This window comes from Microcaecilia unicolor, chromosome 6 (genome assembly GCF_901765095.1).
Source record: "Microcaecilia unicolor chromosome 6, aMicUni1.1, whole genome shotgun sequence".
NCBI classification, from domain to species: Eukaryota; Metazoa; Chordata; class Amphibia; order Gymnophiona; family Siphonopidae; genus Microcaecilia; species Microcaecilia unicolor.
The window spans coordinates 246,992,619-247,014,877 of NC_044036.1; the positions used below are offsets into that span (position 1 = coordinate 246,992,619).

Genomic DNA, 22,259 nt, shown 5'->3' on the forward strand with positions numbered 1-22,259 from the left:
GACTGGTGTTGTGTCTAGTAGTTTGTTAACAAGGTGGTATAGTTTTTGCGTGTTTTTGTAGTCCGGACCAATTTTAGTTTTGTAGTATGACCTTTTGGTCTGTCTTATTGCATATTTGTATTTCCTTTGTAGTTGTTTCCATGCGTTGAGAGTGTGTTCATCTTTTATTTTTTTCCATGCGCGTTCCAGTTTCCTAGATTGTGTTTTCAATTCTTCATTGAACCACGGTATCGAGTTATGTCTACGTGAAGTTCTTGTTTGTAATGGTGCTATTTCGTCTAGTATACTGTATGTCTGCATCTTTTGTCCCATTCTGAGAGGTAATGTATGGATTCCGTTTGTGTTGTCCAATCGTTGTTGTATATTTGCTGCCAGAAAGTAACCGGGTCTATTTGGCCTCTCGTGGTATGAGTTCGGGGTTCTCGTGTGTGGAGAGAACCCCTTTTTCGCCATTTTAGGGATAGGTTTAGTTTATAATGGTCCATGGTGTTTCTGTCCATCTAGTTTGTGTTATGGTTTGATTCTGATCAGTGGACAGTTTGTATGAGATGAGGTTGAGTGTGTGACCCTTCGTGTGGGTTGTTTGCATGTGTGGCCATGAAAGATCACATAGATGAAGGAAGTCCTTGCATACTTGTGCGTTGATAGAGTTTGGGTCTTCAAGGTGAAGGTTAATGTCTCCTAATACTAGTGTATTGGAGTTGGATACGCATGTATTTGAAACGAAGTCCATAAAGTCTGCCTGGCTTTCGTTCCAGTTACAAGGTGGTCTGTAGAATAGGACGCAATTTAGGTGGTCGACCAGGATTTTATGGTAGATTCTGATTGAGGCTATTTCGAGGTGGTTGTTATAGATTCCGCAGTGGTTTTAATCGTGAGATGAGATTGGTATATAAGCGCTATGCCCCCTCCTCTTTTTTTTCTTTTCTGGTCCAGTGGGTGATTTTATATTCTGGAGGACATAAGTTTAAGATGATGGGGTCCTTCTGATCATGAATCCAAGTTTCAGTGATGAAGAGTAATTCAAGTTTTGCTGACATGATCCAGTCTGTAGTTATTGTTTTGTTTACTACAGATCTGGCGTTAACATAGCCTATTTGAAGTTTTTGGTATGGGTCTTCTGTGTTCGGTGTAATGTGGACTTTTGTTAGTTGTCGTTTCTTGGCTTGTGTGGATTTACCTTTCTGTTCATTTTGTTGAGGTTGTACGCTTGTTGGTTCTCTTCCTTTGTGTTGGTTAGTGTCAGTTTGGTTTGAAGTAGTGTGTCTGGTCAGTGTTCGGTTATTGAATAGTGTGGGTATATTGATTTTTTTCGAGTGGGGTGGTGATTGTTAGGTGGATCAAGAATAAGGAGTAGATTGCTAATAGCAGTTTGGTGGTGTTCATAATGGTGTCAGTTCAGTAGTTATTAAAAGAAGACTGTTGTATTCAACGTTGAAGATCATTCTCCTGGACCCTCGTATTTGCATAGCATTCTTGTCTTCCTTAAAGTTGCGAGGCCTCTGTCGTGCGACGGTATCGTTATGTCATAGGGGCGTGACTTAGCGGGATCTGGCGTTCTCAGAATAGTAAAAGTTTAGTGACAGAGCGTGCACTTCTTTGTTTTGACGGCCGGTGTTGCTTAGAGTATGCAGCGATCGCTAGTTATAGCCCAGCGCTGTGGTTCACTATTCTTCACTGAGGTTCCTCCCAAACTCAGAACCATAGTCTTTTAACTGCAGAAAAGTTGTAGCATAATTGAATAGCCCTGATAACATCAGGAAACATACAAATAGTTTGTCCACAAAAGGAAACTGATTTCTTTTTAAAGAAAGATTTAAGAATGATCATTTTCTTTTCTGACGAATCCAGATTAATCAGAAGAGTGGTCCTTTTAGGTGTATTATCACAGAAAGATTCCAAAAAATTAGAAAGATCTAAACTTATCAGGTGAGCTCAAGTGATCCAATTCCCCTTCTTGTTCTTGATATTTCACAGATAATCATCTTTCACACCCAATTTCAGTGCTTCTTTAACATATTTCTTAAGTTTAAAAGGGGAAAGAATGAGTTATGGGAAAATTCAATAAGCATAAGGGTTACAAGCACTGTTTTCCAAAGCTTCCATTTGCAAATGTAATAACAAGCAGTCCTTAGTCATAGCTGCTAGGGCTCTCTGAAGGTTAACATTCTGAGAAGTCAACTTTTCCAAGCCTTTATCTAATAAAGAGATTTTGGAATCATGATCCACAAATTTGGCAGCAGTCTCTTCTGTGAATTTACTAAACCTAGCAAGATTATCCTCTGGATTTTTATCCATATGAGACACAAGAGAAAAAATATCTTTCAGAGAACCTTCTTGCTGTGGAACAGGTAATACTGAGTGCTGCGATGTGTCATAGTTAAATGTTACAGCTGTTGGTACCTGAACGTCCAATGATCTCTGCTCAATCTTGGAAATGTCAATACTCAGCAAGGATTGAGAAGGAACTACTATTCCTTTTTCTTTCGGAGTGCCTGAATTCTCCTACACAGCAACAGGTTGGGGTGGGATAGACCCCCCCTGACAAAAGAGAGACAGCTGAAGTCGATGTACTCACTTGCACAGATGGAATTTGTCCCACAGTGGACGGGGAGATGTAAATCCATGGGTCCTATAACCCACTAGGACTGGGACCTCCTTTGGAGCTGCCTTCCATTTGTCCATCTTGGAGCAAAGCAGAATCCCACACTCCTCAGTTGCTCCAAAGAGGCGGGCCTTTCCCTTTGATCATGCCCCTTTGGGCATGCACCTACATCCACATACCCGCATCAAGGATGTGCAGATTACAAGCAGGAGCTCCAGCAGGAGTCCCGAGCACCTAGGCATCCACAGTGCTGCATGAAAGCTGTCCCAGAGAGTCCTCACATTTTTTTCCAGAAACAAACTAACTCAACCCCTCTTAACCACCCCACCCACAACTTCCACAACACTGAAGAAGCACAGAACATTGACGAACCCACCAAACTCAGCACATGCCCCCAGTTACCAAAAAAAAAAAAATCAAACAATCTTCACTCATTTTCATTTACTGCGGATTCTGCTTCTTGATCTAAGCATGAAGAGGTTCCGAAAGGGTTCCCATATTGTGCTAAAGGTGCACTATTTTTCAAGATGGTTAACATCAACTCCTACTCTCTGTCTCTAAGAGTTGGATCACGTGATTCTCCATCAGGTCATAAAGGGGGCCATGACAGTCAACCAGCCCATCAAAATACATTTACAGGCTAAGAGCACAGCCTTTAAGACTAGTGTTCAAGAACCTGTGGATAATTTACAGTTGGAACCTTGGAAGGTAAATAAGCAAGAAATGGTATCTCCAAAACCTATGTACCCAACCACCTGGACAAATAGTGGTTTATCTCCCATCAAAAGTTTTGAATGTTTGCACAACACCAAAACATATGACCTAATGTTGCATTTGACATGCCACATTTACTGCAAATATTTGCACCAGCTAAACAGGACTTATATGCCTGATTTGGAGACATATATGCCTGCCACACACTTTAATGGAGAAATTAGATCTTAACTGCTAATTTTCTTTCCTTAAAAGTTGCCACAGACAATTCCAGGACATGTGGGTTTGCATCCATCTGCCATCAGGTGGAGAATGGAGACTGATGTGCTTCAATAGAACCCAATCCAGATCAAATCAGTATTAGAAAACAGTTGCTGAACTAGTGTGAAAACATTTGCTCAGCAAGAGAAACAGGAAGGTAGCAAAAATAAAAACTCTGCTTTAATGATATGGAGAAACAAGGGCGGGTAAATGGATTCATCTGGTGTGATTAAGGAAAGAAATTAGCAGGTAAGATCTAATTTCTACTTCATTGTCCTACACATCAACCCAACCCAGGATTTGTGAGATATAAAAAAGCAGCCCTCAATGGGAGGGGATCAGTTGCCCTGATCTGTGAACAGAACTCCAAAGGTGGCATCTTCATTAGCTACCACATCCAAGTGATAGTGCTTCCAAAAGTGTGTAGAAATGACCAAGTTGCTGCTTTGCAGAAATCCAAAGGAGACACTGCATTAAATTCTGCTCTAATGGCGTGCACTCTCATGTTTTTATCTGCCAAAATATATGCTGAAGAAATTGTATCTTAATTCATTGGTGACTTTTAAGTAACGCATGTCATCTAACAGGTGCAAGGAGGAAAGCTCTTAGGATAGTCCGCTCTTCAAAAGGACAAAGATTCAAATTTGTAACTCTCTCTGATTATTTCCAGTACCCACTGTTTGGATGTTGTTTGGGTCCACTTCTTGAGGAAGCCAGTAAGACACCCTCCTATCACCAACCTCAAGGAGTGGACTCAGACTCCATCATTATCTAGCTCTTGATGCACTGTTCGCATGAGATCCCTGAGAGTCTGACCTGTTGTCAGGACGGAAGTAGGATTACCTTATTTGAAAACATGACCACTGGACATAATTTGAATGACTGATCCTAAAGCACTTGAGGTCTCTACATTTTTGTCTACCAGCAAAGGCCCCAGAAGAGGATTTAGGTTTGTACTCAGGAAGTCTATGAGGCTTAGACTCTCCTAAGTATTCATTTTACCTATCTCAGCACCAAGGAGCAAAATATCCATAATGGAAGTTTACTTGAAATGACTTGAATGCCACACCCACTGAACAATTTCTCAGCCATAGAAACCAACAAGCCGTAACAGTGCCATACTTCTAGCAAGAACTCTTATGAAATTATAAGGGCCATCAGCTGATATGCAAGACTTGCCTTCAAATGGTGCAGCTTACTGAGACAAATTTAGATTCTGATCTTGGTCTAAATCCTGAGTCTTCTGAATCCAACAGACAGGCTCTTGCTACATAAGAACAAGAAAAAGGCGCTTAAAGACCTAAGACACCATTTTAAAGGAATGTTTGTTCTGCCTTCCACTTTACAGTCCTACAGAGCCTTCAAAATGATACCACCACCTACAGATACTGTAATCTTTCAAGTGACTGAAGTGACTAAACAGTCCACCTTTGGCTGCAGAAACCTTTTTTTTTCCTCTCAGCTGGAAGCAGAGAAAATGAAGTACTCACCTGTAGTAGATGTTCTCCAAGGAAAGCAGGACACAAATTACCACATGGGGTTGATGTCACTAGATGGAGCCCGGCATGGATACTACCCAGCATTCTGGACATCTCAGAAGCCTTTGGCAGTCCCATACCATGCATATGTGAGTGCCTTGCCACTCAGCTCAATCACATGGGACCAGCAGTTGAGAATATAACTCCTAGGGGAGTGGTCACGTGATGCAGTAAGCTGGTTGAGATGTGCTCTCTGCTAGCTCTGTGGGTCTCCGGGCCCAACCGACCCCAAAATCTGGAGAGATCTGAATACATCCCTCAACACTTGGGGCTAGAAGAGTGGAAAATATATTGACACTTTTTTACAGTGGTCAGACGCCCCGATGAAAAGTAAAATTACTTGCAAAGAAACTTGGAGCAAAACGGGGACAGACAAGATGGCGGACAGTCCAGGAACAGCAGTAACTGTTCATGGATCCTGCACGCTTGGAACTCACCAAGGCAGTGACTTCGGCATTGGAAGCTTTGTAGCGCTATAGAAATGCTAAATAGTAGTAGTAGTAGTACTTTAACAAACTGGCCTCGTAAATTTCCCACCCAGAGTCTATATTTGTGGATCTGGGTGCTTGTGTCCCTATGCTGGAAATGAGGGTCTTGTCTGCGGAGGACAAGCATCAGGCACTGTACACGGACATCACTTCCTTGCAAGCGGAGGTTGCATGACAGAAGAAGCGCATGGAAGAACTGGAGAATAGGTCCTGGAGGGACGATTTAAGATTCCTTGGCTTTCCAGAGACCACAGCTGACTCCCAAATATTGCCAACCTTAGAACGCTGGTTAACAGACCAATTTGGCACACCACGTGGAAGCGCAAAAATGAGGCTAGACCAGGCTCATAGACTGGGCCGTCACTTGGCAGGAGCCCAGCGGCCATGCATTATTATTGCTAAATTTCACCACTTCACTCAGAAACAGGAAATTCTTTGCCAATATCACTTAAAACACAATATGTTGAATTATGAGGGACATACTATTAAAATATTTCAAGATTTCTCTGCCGAACCTATGGACAAACAAAGGAGATTTAACCCTATTTGCACAGACTTGGCAAACTCAGGAAGAAGATTCATGCAGGTATATCCATCGGTCCTGCAAGTCTTCCATACGGGAAAGTGGGAGACCTTTGACTCTTCTGAACAGGCTGTGACTTTTCTTCGAGGCCTTACTCCCATTTCTCCAGAGACAGAATCCACAACAGGTTCATGCCTTTGAATCAGTTAATCGGTCCCGAGGCTGATTTTACAGCAGACTCCATTATGAGCAAGGGGTTGGTATTATGCTGAGGGTGTTAAAGTAAATTTGAAGTTTATTTGCATTGTTGTATCTCTCCACATACAATCTAGAGAATAACATTTAAGTTGGTTGGGGGCCTAGGGGGATCCAGGGGCCTACCATGTATTTATACGTGATTGGGTCATGGTGACCGATGGCTCCAGTTTGCCAAGACTCTGGCTTGTTTATTTGATCTTTGGGACCGCGAACTTAGAGGATGGTAGAGGGATGGGATATGGAGGAGTGGTAGGGTTGTTGTGGAATTGATAGTGAAAGGGACTATCATTGAAGGCGTGCTAAGGCGATTGTATGTACCATTTATCAAGCTTGTAAATGAATGGATATGGGTCTGTGAACATGGTAAGCTAAGTCGGGGTAAAAAAAACTCTGAGGGGAGGCTGGGCACCCCCAGAGTCACCTTCTTTTTTGTGATATGCTGTACAACTTGATTTATTTCAATTTATCACATGCCGGTTAAGGGTGCATGCAGAATTGCCACCTGGAATGTAGATGACATTACATCTCCCATTAAATGTACAAAACTTCTTTTTTAAAGCATTAAGACATAGACATAGCATGTCTACAGGAAACTAGGTTAACAAATGAACACTTGAAACTAAAACAGCAATGGGTAGGGAAGGTATTTCTTGCATCATAGTGGTTGTTCCCATGTTACATCTGACAAACTGATGTTAGAGAAACAGAGTCTCTGATAAGGAAGAATCTTTAAGTTGACAAGCAAAAATCTCTAATTTTGGAGAACTGCGGGAGTCAACTAGAGTGACCTCAAATGCATTCTTATAAACAAGAGCAATACCACCTCCTTTCTCGCTTTTCCGAGATACAGAAATAACCGTATATCCTAAAGGGACAAAATTCAGTGATGCGAGAATCATCATCACAAAACAGCCATGTTTCAGTTTAAAAAATCAAGACATCCTGGCTGGTGCTCTTCAAGTCAGTCTTTATTTAGACAGGTTTTGTTACTAACTGAGTGAATACTAATATAATAATAAGGAATGGGAACAAAGGAGGGGTTATGCACATCAATGCATTTTATAGGTTATTATGCCGATCAACCCAAAGTACAGTCCAGCGTCCTTTGCTTCCAGTCTTAATTCTCAGAGTAATCCAGGGTCACATCTCCTGTTGAAGTAAGAACCAGCATTTTAGCCCAGATCCATTTTTGTAGTACTTTAGCTGGTCTATTATGCCAAGACAAATGCCACAGTTCAAACTGAGCCTACTGATGCAGCTGTCGTACCCATTGCTCATAAGATGGTAGCTCTTCCTTAAACCAGCATTGTAAAAGGAGGCTGTATATTGTAAAGACAGCACTCATTCTGTCTCTTTTTTTTTATCCAGCAGTAATTTCTCTTGTCCCTCCCAGTTTCCCAACAGTAATAAATCATAAGACCAATCAATCCCCCCTCTAACAACTTGTCCTAACAGAACGTGAACATGCCTCCACAGCTCCTGAAGGTGGGGTCAATCCAAAAAAAGTGTGTACCCACATTCCCTGATCCACCTTACACCTCAGACACCAATCATCTGACCACCATTTGGCATCCACACACTCTAAGATCTGTGTATAATTTTAAACAAGATTTCTTGAAATAACACACTGGCAAGTAATCTTATTTTTAAAATTCTGTTTGGAATGGCACCAGACTATATGATGGACTTAATCAATCTTATCAAGGAAGAATACAGATCCAAAAACTATCTGCTAAAACATTGTTTATAAGTCAAACTGTCTGGGATCCAAATGGTAGAACCTAATTCCCAAGAAAATATATGTTATATCATAAAAACCTAAAAACATATCTTTTAAAGAAATTTTTTTATTAAGAATGAGTTCAATAAATTGAGGTGTTATCTTTGTGAATGAAATGTTATCATTAAATGTAAGCCATATTGAACTGAAATTAATTTTTGGATAATGTGGGATATAAGAACAAATAAGTAATCTTCATTTCATGGTCCACAATGTAGCAAACTCAGTCCCACTGATATGAATAGCTAAGACAGACAACCAATTTTGAGCCAGCACATAAACAGAGATGTCTCATCGTCCCAACTGGCCATCTCTATACCAAACAAACAACTTTGAATTTCCTCAGAAGAGATTCAAAGTCCTCATCTAATTCCTACATCTTCAACTCCCCTGTCCCCTTCCCCTTCTTAGTCTGCAAAGTGTGATAATAGTGGCAAACCTGCAAATAAAGAAAAAATTGTGTTTTAGGAATATTCCACTTCTTTTGCACTTAGGAGAAAGGAAGGGAAAGCCTCAGAATCCAGTTTTAAAGGATCTCTCAGTCTGACACCCTTTTCAAGCCCAGATGTGGAAGTTTCCCTGATCCAACAACAGTACAAATTCTGGGTTTTCCACCAAAGCTAAGAATGGGGTAATTTTTGGCAACCTTTTCTACCACCTCTGCCACCAAAACCACACCTTCTGAAGGGAGGACATGATAATAACAGTACCAGGTTGCCATCTACTTATAATACCAGACTGTGGCTAGTGCTAAAGCTATCCTTGGTGAGATGGCTGCTGAACAGGAAGCCCAGTAAAGAGCTCTCAGGCGACCTCCCAGTTGTACCTGATTTCACGGGCGGGCAGCAGAAAATCCCCATTGCCCCCCCCCCATGTGGAAAGCAGGAGTCCAGAGTGAACAGCTGCCGAGAGACACTGCTAACAACCATGGGAGCTCTAACACAAGAAGATGACAACATAATCCCAATACTATGGAGCCTGAACCACCAAACCTATGGAACTTTGGAAGACTAAGTGCTTTGAAAATATGCCTCACCATATCCCTGGACCCTTGCGGCTAGACCCTGGCAGCCAGACCAAACTGGAGCACTGGACTGCCGAACGGTGAAGCCCCACAAAGAGCTATCTGACAACCTCCCAGTTGTGCCTGACTTAGCAGACAGGCAGCAGCAAATCTCTTCTGACATCCTCCCCCCCCCCCCCCACCCACCCACACAGAAAGCAGTACTCCAGAGGGCATAGCCAGAGGAACGAGCCAAGCCATGAAAGTGGGGTGCCCTTTCTGATCGCACTGATGGGCAATCAGACCAACCAGAGGGATAAAGACACCCACGCACACTCTACACCCTACCAGATGTCCGACCCAGAACAACTTGCTGAGAACAGCAAGGTCAACGGAAGCTAACTGCACCACAGGTTAAGGAAAGACAATCCAGGCACTGAGAACAGCATAAAGCCATGGAAACCAACTGTCCAGTAGGCTGAAAAGAGAGGCTCCAGGTCCCTACACTTCTGACCCAATGCCCCCACAGATGATCTGAGAGTTATCCAACTCACAATCAGAATTTATATAACAAAAGCAACTGAGACAATCCACCCTGATTGGGGAACACCACTTTAGGTAAAACAAATCTTCTTGCCTGCCGAATAATAAAAAAATAGACAAATATCCATAATCCCCTTCACTCACAAGACCTACTAGCCCTCACACTCTTTACAGAAAATGGATAAACACAAGACAACTTATAAAATACAATCACATCACCAAAACAGCCAAACAAGCACACAAATACTACAAATCTACTTTTCCACAGTACAAAGTACAAAAAGACAAGCACATGACAATCACAATCACACATCCTCCCCAACTGATAGGACCCAAGCAAATACCATCTCATCCCTTACACAATATGAAACAAAATTCATATCACAAGACTTCTTTTAAGACTATCTTAACGCTACTAACAACCATGGGAGCTCTAACACAAGAAGATGACAACATAATCCCAATACTATGCAGCCTGAACCACCAAACTACAGTGGGGGAAATAAGTATTTGATCCCTTGCTGATTTTGTAAGTTTGCCCACTGACAAAGACATGAGCAGCCCATAATTGAAGGGTAGGTTATTGGTAACAGTGAGAGATAGCACATCACAAATTAAATCCGGAAAATCACATTGTGGAAAGTATATGAATTTATTTGCATTCTGCAGAGGGAAATAAGTATTTGATCCCCCACCAACCAGTAAGAGATCTGGCCCCTACAGACCAGGTAGATGCTCCAAATCAACTCGTTACCTGCATGACAGACAGCTGTCGGCAATGGTCACCTGTATGAAAGACACCTGTCCACAGACTCAGTGAATCAGTCAGACTCTAACCTCTACAAAATGGCCAAGAGCAAGGAGCTGTCTAAGGATGTCAGGGACAAGATCATACACCTGCACAAGGCTGGAATGGGCTACAAAACCATCAGTAAGACGCTGGGCGAGAAGGAGACAACTGTTGGTGCCATAGTAAGAAAATGGAAGAAGTACAAAATGACTGTCAATCGACAAAGATCTGGGGCTCCACGCAAAATCTCACCTCGTGGGGTATCCTTGATCATGAGGAAGGTTAGAAATCAGCCTACAACTACAAGGGGGGAACTTGTCAATGATCTCAAGGCAGCTGGGACCACTGTCACCACGAAAACCATTGGTAACACATTACGACATAACGGATTGCAATCCTGCAGTGCCCGCAAGGTCCCCCTGCTCCGGAAGGCACATGTGACGGCCCGTCTGAAGTTTGCCAGTGAACACCTGGATGATGCCGAGAGTGATTGGGAGAAGGTGCTGTGGTCAGATGAGACAAAAATTGAGCTCTTTGGAATGAACTCAACTCGCCGTGTTTGGAGGAAGAGAAATGCTGCCTATGACCCAAAGAACACCGTCCCCACTGTCAAGCATGGAGGTGGAAATGTTATGTTTTGGGGGTGTTTCTCTGCTAAGGGCACAGGACTACTTCACCGCATCAATGGGAGAATGGATGGGGCCATGTACCGTACAATTCTGAGTGACAACCTCCTTCCCTCCGCCAGGGCCTTAAAAATGGGTCGTGGCTGGGTCTTCCAGCACGACAATGACCCAAAACATACAGCCAAGGCAACAAAGGAGTGGCTCAGGAAGAAGCACATTAGGGTCATGGAGTGGCCTAGCCAGTCACCAGACCTTAATCCCATTGAAAACTTATGGAGGGAGCTGAAGCTGCGAGTTGCCAAGCGACAGCCCAGAACTCTTAATGATTTAGAGATGATCTGCAAAGAGGAGTGGACCAAAATTCCTCCTGACATGTGTGCAAACCTCATCATCAACTACAGAAGACGTCTGACCGCTGTGCTTGCCAACAAGGGTTTTGCCACCAAGTATTAGGTCTTGTTTGCCAGAGGGATTAAATACTTATTTCCCTCTGCAGAATGCAAATAAATTCATATACTTTCCACAATGTGATTTTCCGGATTTAATTTGTGATGTGCTATCTCTCACTGTTACCAATAACCTACCCTTCAATTATGGGCTGCTCATGTCTTTGTCAGTGGGCAAACTTACAAAATCAGCAAGGGATCAAATACTTATTTCCCCCACTGTAGGTACTCCACCTTCCAGCAAAATAAAACACGACTAAACAGATGAAGAGATTCAACAACAGTCCAAACACAGCGGATGACAAAAGAGGAACCAACCAACTCAAAGAAACAAGTGAGCACCAAATAGTGAAAATTTCCAAAGTCTCGCTAACAGAGGACAAATATCTACTGATACCAGTGGGCTACATCAAGTCTAGATCAGCAGTAAATAAAACCAAAACAATAAAAGACTGGATACTGGACAAAGACCTGGGATTAGTCTTCCTCAACAAAACATGGATCCATTACAAAGAAGACACTATAATCTTGGACCTCTGTCCCCCAGGCTATATAAAGTTCTGCACTGGACCAGAAATAGGAAAAAAGAAGGAGGCATTGCATTAAGCTACATTAGAGAGTTACATGGGGACAGAAATCCAACCAGCCCCCGACCATCCCCACTGGAATCTATCCTGTCCCAATCCATCCCCGTGGGGAATCTAACCCATCCCTGTCAGAATTTAACCTGTTCCTACCCAGTCCCATCCCCACAAGAATTTAACCTGTTCCTACCCTGTCCTGCAAGAATTTAATGATACATTTTAAAAAATTCCTGTCGGCTCTCTGTCTCTCTCTGGGTTTGAGCCATAGCACTGCAGGTAAGGAAGGAATGGAAGTTGGAACACCTGGTGCACACATGTAAGACTTCTCTGATTCACTGGCACTATGTGTTAAGAGATTCGCCACATGCACAAGCCAGTAGGTCAGGTGACATCTGATGCTCATGCCTATGTCAGAGCTGAGGTCTGCGCATCAGCCCATGAGCATAGTAAATGACAGCAGATAAAAACTGGAACGGTCCATCCAGTTTGCCCAATAGTCACAATCATTATCAATTCATGATTAAATCAGCAATGAATGTGATATTATATACTTGATTATGGTCTTTCTGTAGCATTTTTGGGACATAGACCATAGAAGTTCGCCTGGCCCTATCCTTATGTTCCAAGTGGAGGGGATACCACTAAAGTTGACTGTAGCGCAACCATACAACCACAGCTAAACCTGATGATTGATTGACTTTTTTTGCATGGGGTGTCCTGCTATGTATGTAAACTTTTCATCCTTGGTGGGGATCTTTTGGCTTCCATAGTGGGGTATATCTTTGCATAGAGTGTTGTGTATTTAGGTTCTTTGTGACTTGCTTAATATGGGGCTTACCTGAGTATTGCAACTCTGTTTGTCATTCCTGTTTCTTTTTGATCTCCTACTAAGTATTTTATTATGCAATTCTGTGGAGTTTGCTATGAGAGGAAGGGAGTTGGGGAATGGCTATCTTCTCTCCTGGGCCTTTGTGGCCAGTTGTTTCAGGGCTTGAGGGGGAAAGGTGGGGAGGAGAGGGGGAAGGAGGTTGGTTGGTGTGTGCGGGGTGGGGTGTTTGGTAGTGTGTGGAGGGATGTTTGGTGTGCTTGTAGTGAAGGTCTCATGGGCATCATTCGTTCCAGTTGATTTATGGGTTCAAGTCTTTAAATTGCTTGACATTTAATGTTCGGGGCCATAACACCCCGAACAGCTTTTCTTTAAAGAGGCAGAGAAAGAGTCTGGACAGATACTGGTTTTGTGCAGGAAGCACACCTTTTACCAAAACATGAATCTTTATTTCTCCATAAGAGGTACTCTGAGATTTATTTTCCCTCAGACTGAATTCCAAAACCAATGGAGTATGTATATTATTCGCTAATTCCATTTCCCCAGTGGTCCATGATGTAGTTCACACTAGGGAGGAGAGGTATCTGCTTCTCAATGTGGAGACTGATCAGCAACTCTGTACCTTGCTTAAAGTTTATGCACCTATTGTGGAGCAGGGCCACTTTTTTAGATCCCTGGGTAGGCTTCTCACTGAGAAGGTGGAGGATCAGCTTTTAATTGGAGGAGATTTTAACATTACCCTGAATGCTGCTTGTGATAACACTGCATGGGTGGTGGGTGATGGCAAGGCTGATAGAGGCAGTTGAACACTCTGTTGTCCCAATGGGATTTAATTGATGTTTGGAGATTCTACCATGCTAATGATAGAGACTATACATTCCACTGAAGGGCTCCTATTGCAGAATTGACATGTGGTGTCAAGTGTTCAGACCATTACTATTGAAGCGTTGATTTAGTCTGATCATGCACCAGTTGGGAGTGTACCCTTATGAGAGGCGGTTCTGGTGGCTGTCGAATATCTTGATGCAGGTTACCATACATATACAGCACATGGAAAAGGGTTTGAAAGAATATTTCGAGATTAATGATCCGGCGGAGGTTTCTCCTGAAGTCTTTTGGGAGTGTCTGAAGGTTGTCCTTCAGGGGAAATTAATTGCCTTGTCTTCCCATTGCCGGAGAGGGCGTATCCAGAGGTGCTTTGAGTTGCACCAGTGGCTGTACTTTCCAAATTGATAGGCTTCGGACGGAGCTTCGGGAATTAGACCTGGCCACTATTAATGACAAAGTGATTATCCTGCGGCAGGAGTATTTTGAGGGGGCCAACCGGGCTGGTATGCCGTTAGCCCATAAACCTAAGCAGTGGGTGCAACAAAATATGGTTCTCAAGATTCAGGATAAGACTGGTTGTATGCATACTATTCTGGAGGGCATACGGGAGGTGTTCTTGCAGTTTTATCGGCAGTTGTATTGTCCTCAGCGAGAGGCCTCTCCTGGAGAGTTTGACCAATTTTTTGTGAGGCTTGAGCTTCCGGGCCCATTACAGAGGAGGAGATTGGTTGGGCAATTAAAGATGTGCCCCATGGGAAGGCCCCCAGCTTGGATAGTTTCACTACCAAGTTTTATAAACTTTTCATGAGTTATTTAATTAGACCATTGGCTCATTTATTGAATTCCTTTGGGGAGGGTGTTGCTATTGCCATATTCTTGGCATTTAGCTGGGGTAACTCTGATCCCTAAATCTGGGAAGGACCACCTAGAGCGTGGCTCCTATTGTCCAATTTCTCTGTTCGGTGTTGACTATAAAATTTTCACAAAAATATTAGCTAAACACTTGCAGTGCTATATGTTCTGGTTGGTGGTAGATGTGAGGCAACTAAGGCCTATCAAAAACAGATGTACCGTGAATCCAATTCTGGGTGTCAGTCTTCTTGAGTATAACAGGGACTGACAAAGTGGACTCCCAGATCTTGATGAGGACTTCCTTGAGTACCTCATGGAGAGGTGCAGTCACAGCCTACTTAGGAGGAGATGTATAATCCAGGTCCTCGAGCATCTTGGCCCTGGGTTCATCCTCCACTTCCAAAGGAAATGGAATGGTCTCAGCCATTTCCTTAACAAAATATGGAAATGAAAGGCTCTCTGGCAGAGACCGTCTTCTTTCAGGTGGAGGGGAGGGTTCAGAGAGAGTTGCATAAGACTCTTCTGAGGAAAAGTATCTGGGATCTTTCTCTGAATCCTATGAGTGCTCCTCCTCGGTGTCGGACAGTATCTTCCTATGGGACTGCCGAGACCAAACCTGCCTTGGTGTTGAGGCAGGTGTTGAGGCACGTCATCTCCCACCTCAACTCCGAGAAAGCTTCCTCAACTAACGTCGAGGGAGTGCTGGCTTGGGTCGCAGTCAACACTGGGGATGTATCGCTGGCTGAGGGCCAGGTGGGGCCGCAATGGGAGGTAAGGTAGGAGCAAGCACCCTTGATACTGATGCACACTGTTGATTAAGGTCATCCAGCAGCTCAGGGAACAAGTCCCAGATACACTAATTGAGGGCCGACACTGGGAAAAGCTGAGGTGCCAGCTGAGGCGCAGGTTGCAGAACTGCTGGGGTCGACGCAGGAGCGCGCATTGGCACCTCCTATATAGAGGGGGAGCGATCCTCCCTGCGCCAACACTTCTTAGGTGCCAAATCCTTCGATGCCTTGGAGCTCCCAGCACCATGCATCAAGGGTGACTGATGATGATGCTTCTTGGCCTTTGCCCAAAGCGTGTCACTAAAGCACCTTGGTGCCGATGAGGACGATGTCTAATCTTCATGTTGCCTCGGGGTCGGGTCCGACAATGGATGGTCCCAGGGGGGTTTGCACAGCAGGAGGCCTCAGGACAGGTGGAGACCCACTCCAATGCTTCACTGCTCCCAGTGTCTAGAAGCAGCCATGCTTACCAATGCTCCCAATACCAGTGTGATACTCAACATTGATGCTGATGCCTCTGACCTTGATGCTGACGTTGAGGAACTGGACTTGGCTCCAAAAATCCTCTCTCATTGAGGCTCTCGGGAAACCTGGGTTCTCTTCTTTATGCAAAGACAGAGAACACGGCTAGCAGGGCTATAATCAGGCCCATGACACTGCAGATACCAAGAATGGGTGTCTTTTCCCGAAATAGTCCAATTTCACCTGGTACAGCGCTTGAATCCACTGGGAATCTTCGTGGACATGGATGGAAAAACTTTGTCGGCTAAATTAAATGATTCGATGGTTCCTGAAAAAGGGGCAAGGCACAGAGAAAAACAAAGGGAGAGACCTGACCAAAGTCAGGGTCTAAAAACAGCCCAATGACAACGGGAAAAAAATAATTAAAAAAAACAGGCAAAACGATTTAAAGAAAATTAAAGGAAGAGGAAAAGGGGGTCCAATAAAAGAAGCCAAAGAGAAGATGTAGAAAAATAGCCGGAAGTCACAAAATAGCTCTCAAAAAACCAGGCGAGTGAGGAAAGTACAAAAAAACAGCACCTTCTCAAGCGGAAAAAAAGAGAACTGAGGAGAACATTCATGTGACGGGTGGGACACATTGGCACCTGTTTTCTGTGCTTAAATATAAGCTTTTCAGGTGAAATAACCTGAAAAGCTTATGTTGAAAGGTTTTAGAATGGTTCCAATGTGTGCTTGGTTTTTGGGTTTGCCTGGTGCATGTGCCCAAGAGCCACGCTTATTGTGAAATTTGTCTGCGCATGTGGCATGCACATAGCTCTTTGTTCCTGCAGTATGGGATCAGTACTGTCCTTATTTTCTGCTCCAGACCATTCCCGATGAGTGGGTGATGTGCACTCCTGCCAAGCGGAGGGAGACTGAACTGTTGAGTTAGTGCACCTGTGTAGGGGACTGTGCAACCCTGATCTGCTCAGCTTTAGTGGGTGTGCCGGTTTTGGCCCAGTGTTAGCCTTTTTTTTTTTTTGGCTGGGCCTCCTTTGTGATAGCCTAGTGAGCTTTGGCTCTTATACTTAAAAAGTAATTTGTATAGCTCTGAAGGAGAAAGCAGCTGCTTCTGGTGGTGGGCTTCGGGCCCCTGCCCTTCTTGTGTGCATTATGTCTCAGAAGTTACTTAAGGTGATACTGTTGAGGGAGGGGGGCGACAGCACAGATGCAAAAAAAAAAACCCAGAAGGCAGCACTGGCATCATGCAGATGGCCATAGATAGTGCCGGTTGCAGCTGCAGGCCTTGTTTGGTGGCCGGGTACTGTTAATAGTGGTGGGAGGCTGGTGACTTGACACGGCGAGGACGGCACACTGCATGGTGGCACAGTCAGAGAAGGCATGCTGCTGTGCAACCTGTTCCGTGTGGTCTCTGCACAGCGGCCTCTGCTGTGCACTTGTGGAGGCGGAGCCAGAGCATGGCACAGAGCTGGAATTGGGGTTGCTGTTGGCAAGGGGGGGGGGGTGCAGCAAAGGCACTTTGCCAGAGTAAGGTGGCTGTTTCTGGGGAATCTGCTCTAGCGCGTGGCGTGCCTGATGTAGCTTTGGTGGGGAACGTCTGCCACTCCGGTTGTGTCCCTCGGTGGCAGATTGCAGCTGTTTTACCAGAGGTGGATCCGCATGATTTTGGATCATTGGGTCCTAGATATTATCAAGAACGGTTATACGCTGGAGTTTCATCATCCTTTTTCAGAGGCCTTGTGTCTCCTTGCAAGTCTCCTCAAGATACGAGCTGTCCATCAGACCTTGGGGAGACTTTTGGCTCTGTGAGCGGTAGTTCTTTTCCTCTGGCCGAGAGGGGTTCTGGGAGGTATTCTGTAAACTTTGTTGTGCCCAAAAAGGGCTCCTGACATCCAATTCAATCCAATCGTTTAACATTCCTACTAAATTCCTTCCTTCTTTTCTCTACTTCTTCCCCTAATTAATCTCTGCACAATAATAATTGTGCCTGACATCCAGGATTAACTGTGTATAACAAAACTATTAAGCCACTTTGAGCCTGCAAATAGGTGGGATAAGGTGGGATACAAATGCAATAAATAAATAAATAAATTCTTGATCTCAAGTGGGTGAGTTTTGGTGGCACAGCTGGGGGAGTTTCTGACATGGGGAAAATCCACTATGTCAGGGATAAGCAGTATAAAATGTTTTGTACTTTTTTGGGATCTTGCCAGTTATTTGTGACCTGGATTGGCCACTGTTGGAAACAGGATGCTGGGCTTGATGGACCTTTGGTCTTTCCCAATATGGCAATACTTATGTAATTATGTACTTAAAGCACTCGAGCATACACAGTGGAGCTCTTTTTTTAGCTTTGGCAAAATGCTGGTCCATGTGACGCGGATCGGCATCATCCACTTGTGAAAAGATAGAAGCCTGCTTTGTCCTCTGAGAACAACCATTACTTTGATTTACAAACATGATTGTGTAAAATGTTTGAGCATTTATTTTCACAAACCCAAGCATTTTGATCTGTACTCTGTTCCTTTATGCAAGTTGCACTCCATAAGCACAGTTAGTTCTTGAAATACCTACCTCAGATCCAGCTGATGACCTGCACATTTGATATAGATTCCAATCAGTGATGAGGTCAGATTAGTCTTTACCTGTGCAGGAAACAAAAGTAAAATTAATCATAGGACCTAGTCACAGAATATCAGGCAAACTTCTGGCAGTGGTAATTGTCTTGGTATTGCCTCACTATTATCCAATACATGAGCAATAGTATGAAAAACCCCCCAGCCTTTGGAAATCGAACTGTTTAAAATTTGTAAAAGTTATCTTTACATTTAATTTGAAAATATCTGTTAATTTTATAGTACTTGTATCAAAGAGTGTTAATTGTGTACTCTTTAGGAGAAAGTGAAAATGGTCCTATATTTAGCTTGTTTAAAGGGGAATATAGGTAGATATAATGCTTTTCAGTGTTCATTAATCAAATATTTCACTTTTTACTGTAGGTAACATGGAGAAAAGAGAAATTATTTTTAAAAGTTTTTGTTAAACGAATCAAATATATATAAAATATATGCAAGAAAATTTAAGTAGGAATGACATAAAAAAACATAATTCCCTGAATTCTATAAAAAGCGCTAAGGGTTCATGCACAATTTAATTGAATAACAAGCTAATTAGCTCTGATACTTGGATTTTTAACAAGCAACTATTGGCACTAATTAGAATTACAATGTACATGCATAAATTTAGGTGCGAGTCAAAAAAGGGGCTGCGGAAATGGGAGTGTCATTGGGAGCGTTCCTTTCAGTTATGCACGTAATAGAATAAGGTGGGATCCACACCTAATTTAGGCAACAGCCATTTGCACCACGTTTCCTGTGGTGTAAATGACAAAGCCTAAATGCAGTCACTATTTTATAAACTGCAACTAAATTTAAGTGCAGTTTATAGAACAGCACTAAGCTGTTTTTTTGTTGCCGATTTGTTTTTTTGTTGCCGATTTTCTAGGCACCATATATAGAATTTAGTCCAATGGGCCCATCCATGTTTTGCAACTAGTGCTGTATCAAGGTATATCTCCTACAAGATGAAAGTAAACATATTAGTTTACAGCAGTGTTCAACAGCAAGTAGATTAATACAATATTAATACCTCAATCAAGCCTGGAAACAATTCCCCGCTTTTTTTCTTTGTTTCAAAAATGGCCGCGGCATTCTAGTCACGTAAATAGTGAACTTTCTGATCCGTCAGCTCCTCTACACCAATCCCAGAACCCATGGGTTAAACTCCTCCTCCTTAATTAAATTACTGACATCTATTCGATTTCACGATTTAAACCCGTAGGTTGCACAGAGTTTAAAGAAAAAATCCACAATTGTTCTTTATAGTTTAAAGCACTTTCTATGTCAGTAATTTAATTAAGGAGGAGGAGTTTAACCCATGGGCTCTGGGATTGGTGTAAAGAAGGAGCTGACGTATTGGATCAGGAAGTTCACTATTTAAGTGAATAGAACGCCGCGGCCATTTTTGAAACACAGAAAAAAAGCGGGGAATTGTTTCCAGGCTTGATTGAGGTATTAATATTGTATTATTCTACTTGCTGTTGAACACTGCTGTAAGCTAATACGTTTACTTTCATCTTGTAAGAGATATACCTTGATACAGCACTAGTTGCGAAACATGAATTCATGTCGGTTTTGAGTTTCCCGAGATGAATGCTTGAATGATTTGGCTTTGGATTTGACTTTGGATAAAGCAGTGAAATACGAACAAGAAAGGTGCAGCAGCACGACACTCTGAAGCTAAGCGTTCATTTTGAATATTAAAGTATTAAAAAAGTTTTTTAAAAAAATGAAAAATAGGCTATATGCCATATAAGAGAGTTAAATTAAAAGAATTAAATGGATCGATAAGTAATATCTGGCTACCATAAAAAGTGCCTGGCTCACGTTATTAGCCTGTGTGGTGGTGACAGAGGTATCTGAATGATCCTATACAATAATACCCTTTAAGTTTATATTGAAGAAGACTTTGAAATCATTTGATTATACATTTAGGCCTGCCATTCATTTTCCTTGCTTTATGAGCTTAGTGTTGAAAATCAGTGCTAAGCTGCCCCTGTTGTTGCTCTCTGCCCTAAAACTGCCCCTGTTGTCATCCACTATTTAAGCACTTAAATTTAGTTTAATGAAATGTTGAGTATAAAGTTATTCACTCAGCCCTAGTAAATTTTCTAAAAGAACAATTTAGGAGCATACAGGGCCGTGCTAACATGGTAAGCGAGGTAAGCATGGCAGGGGGGCGCTTCCCTCTGGGGGGCGCCGCCGCACCATGCTCACCTCGCTCGCCCTCCCGCAACATCCCTTTTCTTTACTTTTTTTTTTCTTTTTAAATTTACCTCCGTGGTGGCGGTTCCGGCAGGGCAGCGTCAGGGAAGGAGGCGGCGCTCCCGACGTCTAGCCTTCCCTTCGCTGTGTTCCGCCTTCTTCTGACGTCAGGATGACGTCAGAAGAAGGCGGAACACAGCGAAGGGAAGGCTAGACGTCGGGAGCGCCGCCTCCTTCCCTGACACTGCGCTGCCGGAACCGCCACGGAGGTAAATTTAAAAAGAAAAAAAAAGAAAAGGGATGTTGGGGGGAGAGAAGAGGGCGGGCAGTTGAACAATGGGAGCGGGAGGGCAGGGGAGAAACGAGAGCATGGATGCGAAGGGGGAGGAGAAGAGGGCGGGCCAGGCTGGGACATGGGAGCGAGAGGAGAGAGAGGAGCATGGATGCGAGGGGGGTCATGGAAGGGAGAGAGGGGAATTGCTGGATAGGGATTAATGGAGGGGGCAGGGGACAGAGAAGCATAGATGGGCATGGATTGGGAGGGCAGGGCTCAGGGAGAGAGGGGAATTGCTGGGAAGGGATGAATGGAGGGGGCAGGGGACAGAGGGGCATGGATTGGGAGGGCAGGGCTCAGGGAGAGAGGGGAATTGCTGGAATAGGATGAATGGAGGGGGCAGGGGACAGAGGAGCATGGATGGGAAGGCAGGGCTCAGGGAGAGAGGAGAAATTGCTGGACATAGAGGGGAGGGAAGAGAGATGAAGGAGATGAAATGAGGGAAAAGGAAGAGAGAAGAAAAACTGCACATGGATGAAGAAAATAGGCAGAAGCTGAGGACCAGAAATGAAGAAGAAAGGAGGAAAGGAAAGAAATAAATGGAAAGGAAGCCCTGGAAATGGAGTTAAGAGGACAGATAGCAGCAGAATCAGATACTGGGCCAGCATGATCAGAAAAAGAAAGTCACCAGACAACAAAGGTAGAAAAAAAATCATTTTATTTTCATTTTAGTGTTTGGAATATGTCCACTTTGAGAATTTGCATCTGCTATCTTATTTTGCAATGTATAGCAATTTGTTTCTAAGAATATTGCTGACAATTCCTGTCAGTGTGGCAAGTGGTGAGCGATCATTTTCACGGGGGGGGGGGGGCGCCGCCGCCGCCAACTGATAGTCTGCAGGGGGGGCGCCAACTGATAGGCTGCAGGGGGGCGCCAGAGACCCTAGGCACGGCCCTGACCAGGTGTATTCAGATTAGCTTAACTACTCTTTAACTTATGGATCTTATTAAGGAAATTTTTGGAAAAGGAGCTTATTATAGTTTTCTATGACAAAAATTATGAAGACATGCAATCAAATTGTTGTGGTTTCCAGTCTTAATTATTTTTTGGAGATTTAAATAATTGTTCTTTCAAATTAAAAGTGCAAAGTATGTTGTGTGAATCTGTGAAACAAACTCCTCCTTTAATGCATTCTGAATTGTATTTTTTTTAAACACAGCAGAGGGTGAAAACTTTGATAACATAA

The 22,259-nt window shown here is 43.4% G+C and overlaps 1 protein-coding gene across 1 annotated transcript in view; it reads right to left on the bottom strand.

Moving 5' to 3' along the window:
- DPP7 (dipeptidyl peptidase 7) overlaps positions 1–22,259 on the bottom strand; it is a 720,522-nt gene that overhangs the window by 7,672 nt on the left and 690,591 nt on the right. Inside the window, 4 exon segments of the mRNA XM_030207062.1 lie at positions 5,556–5,581; positions 7,689–7,706; positions 8,873–8,888; positions 18,455–18,560. Of these exon segments, the coding sequence (XP_030062922.1) occupies positions 5,556–5,581; positions 7,689–7,706; positions 8,873–8,888; positions 18,455–18,560 (166 nt within the window).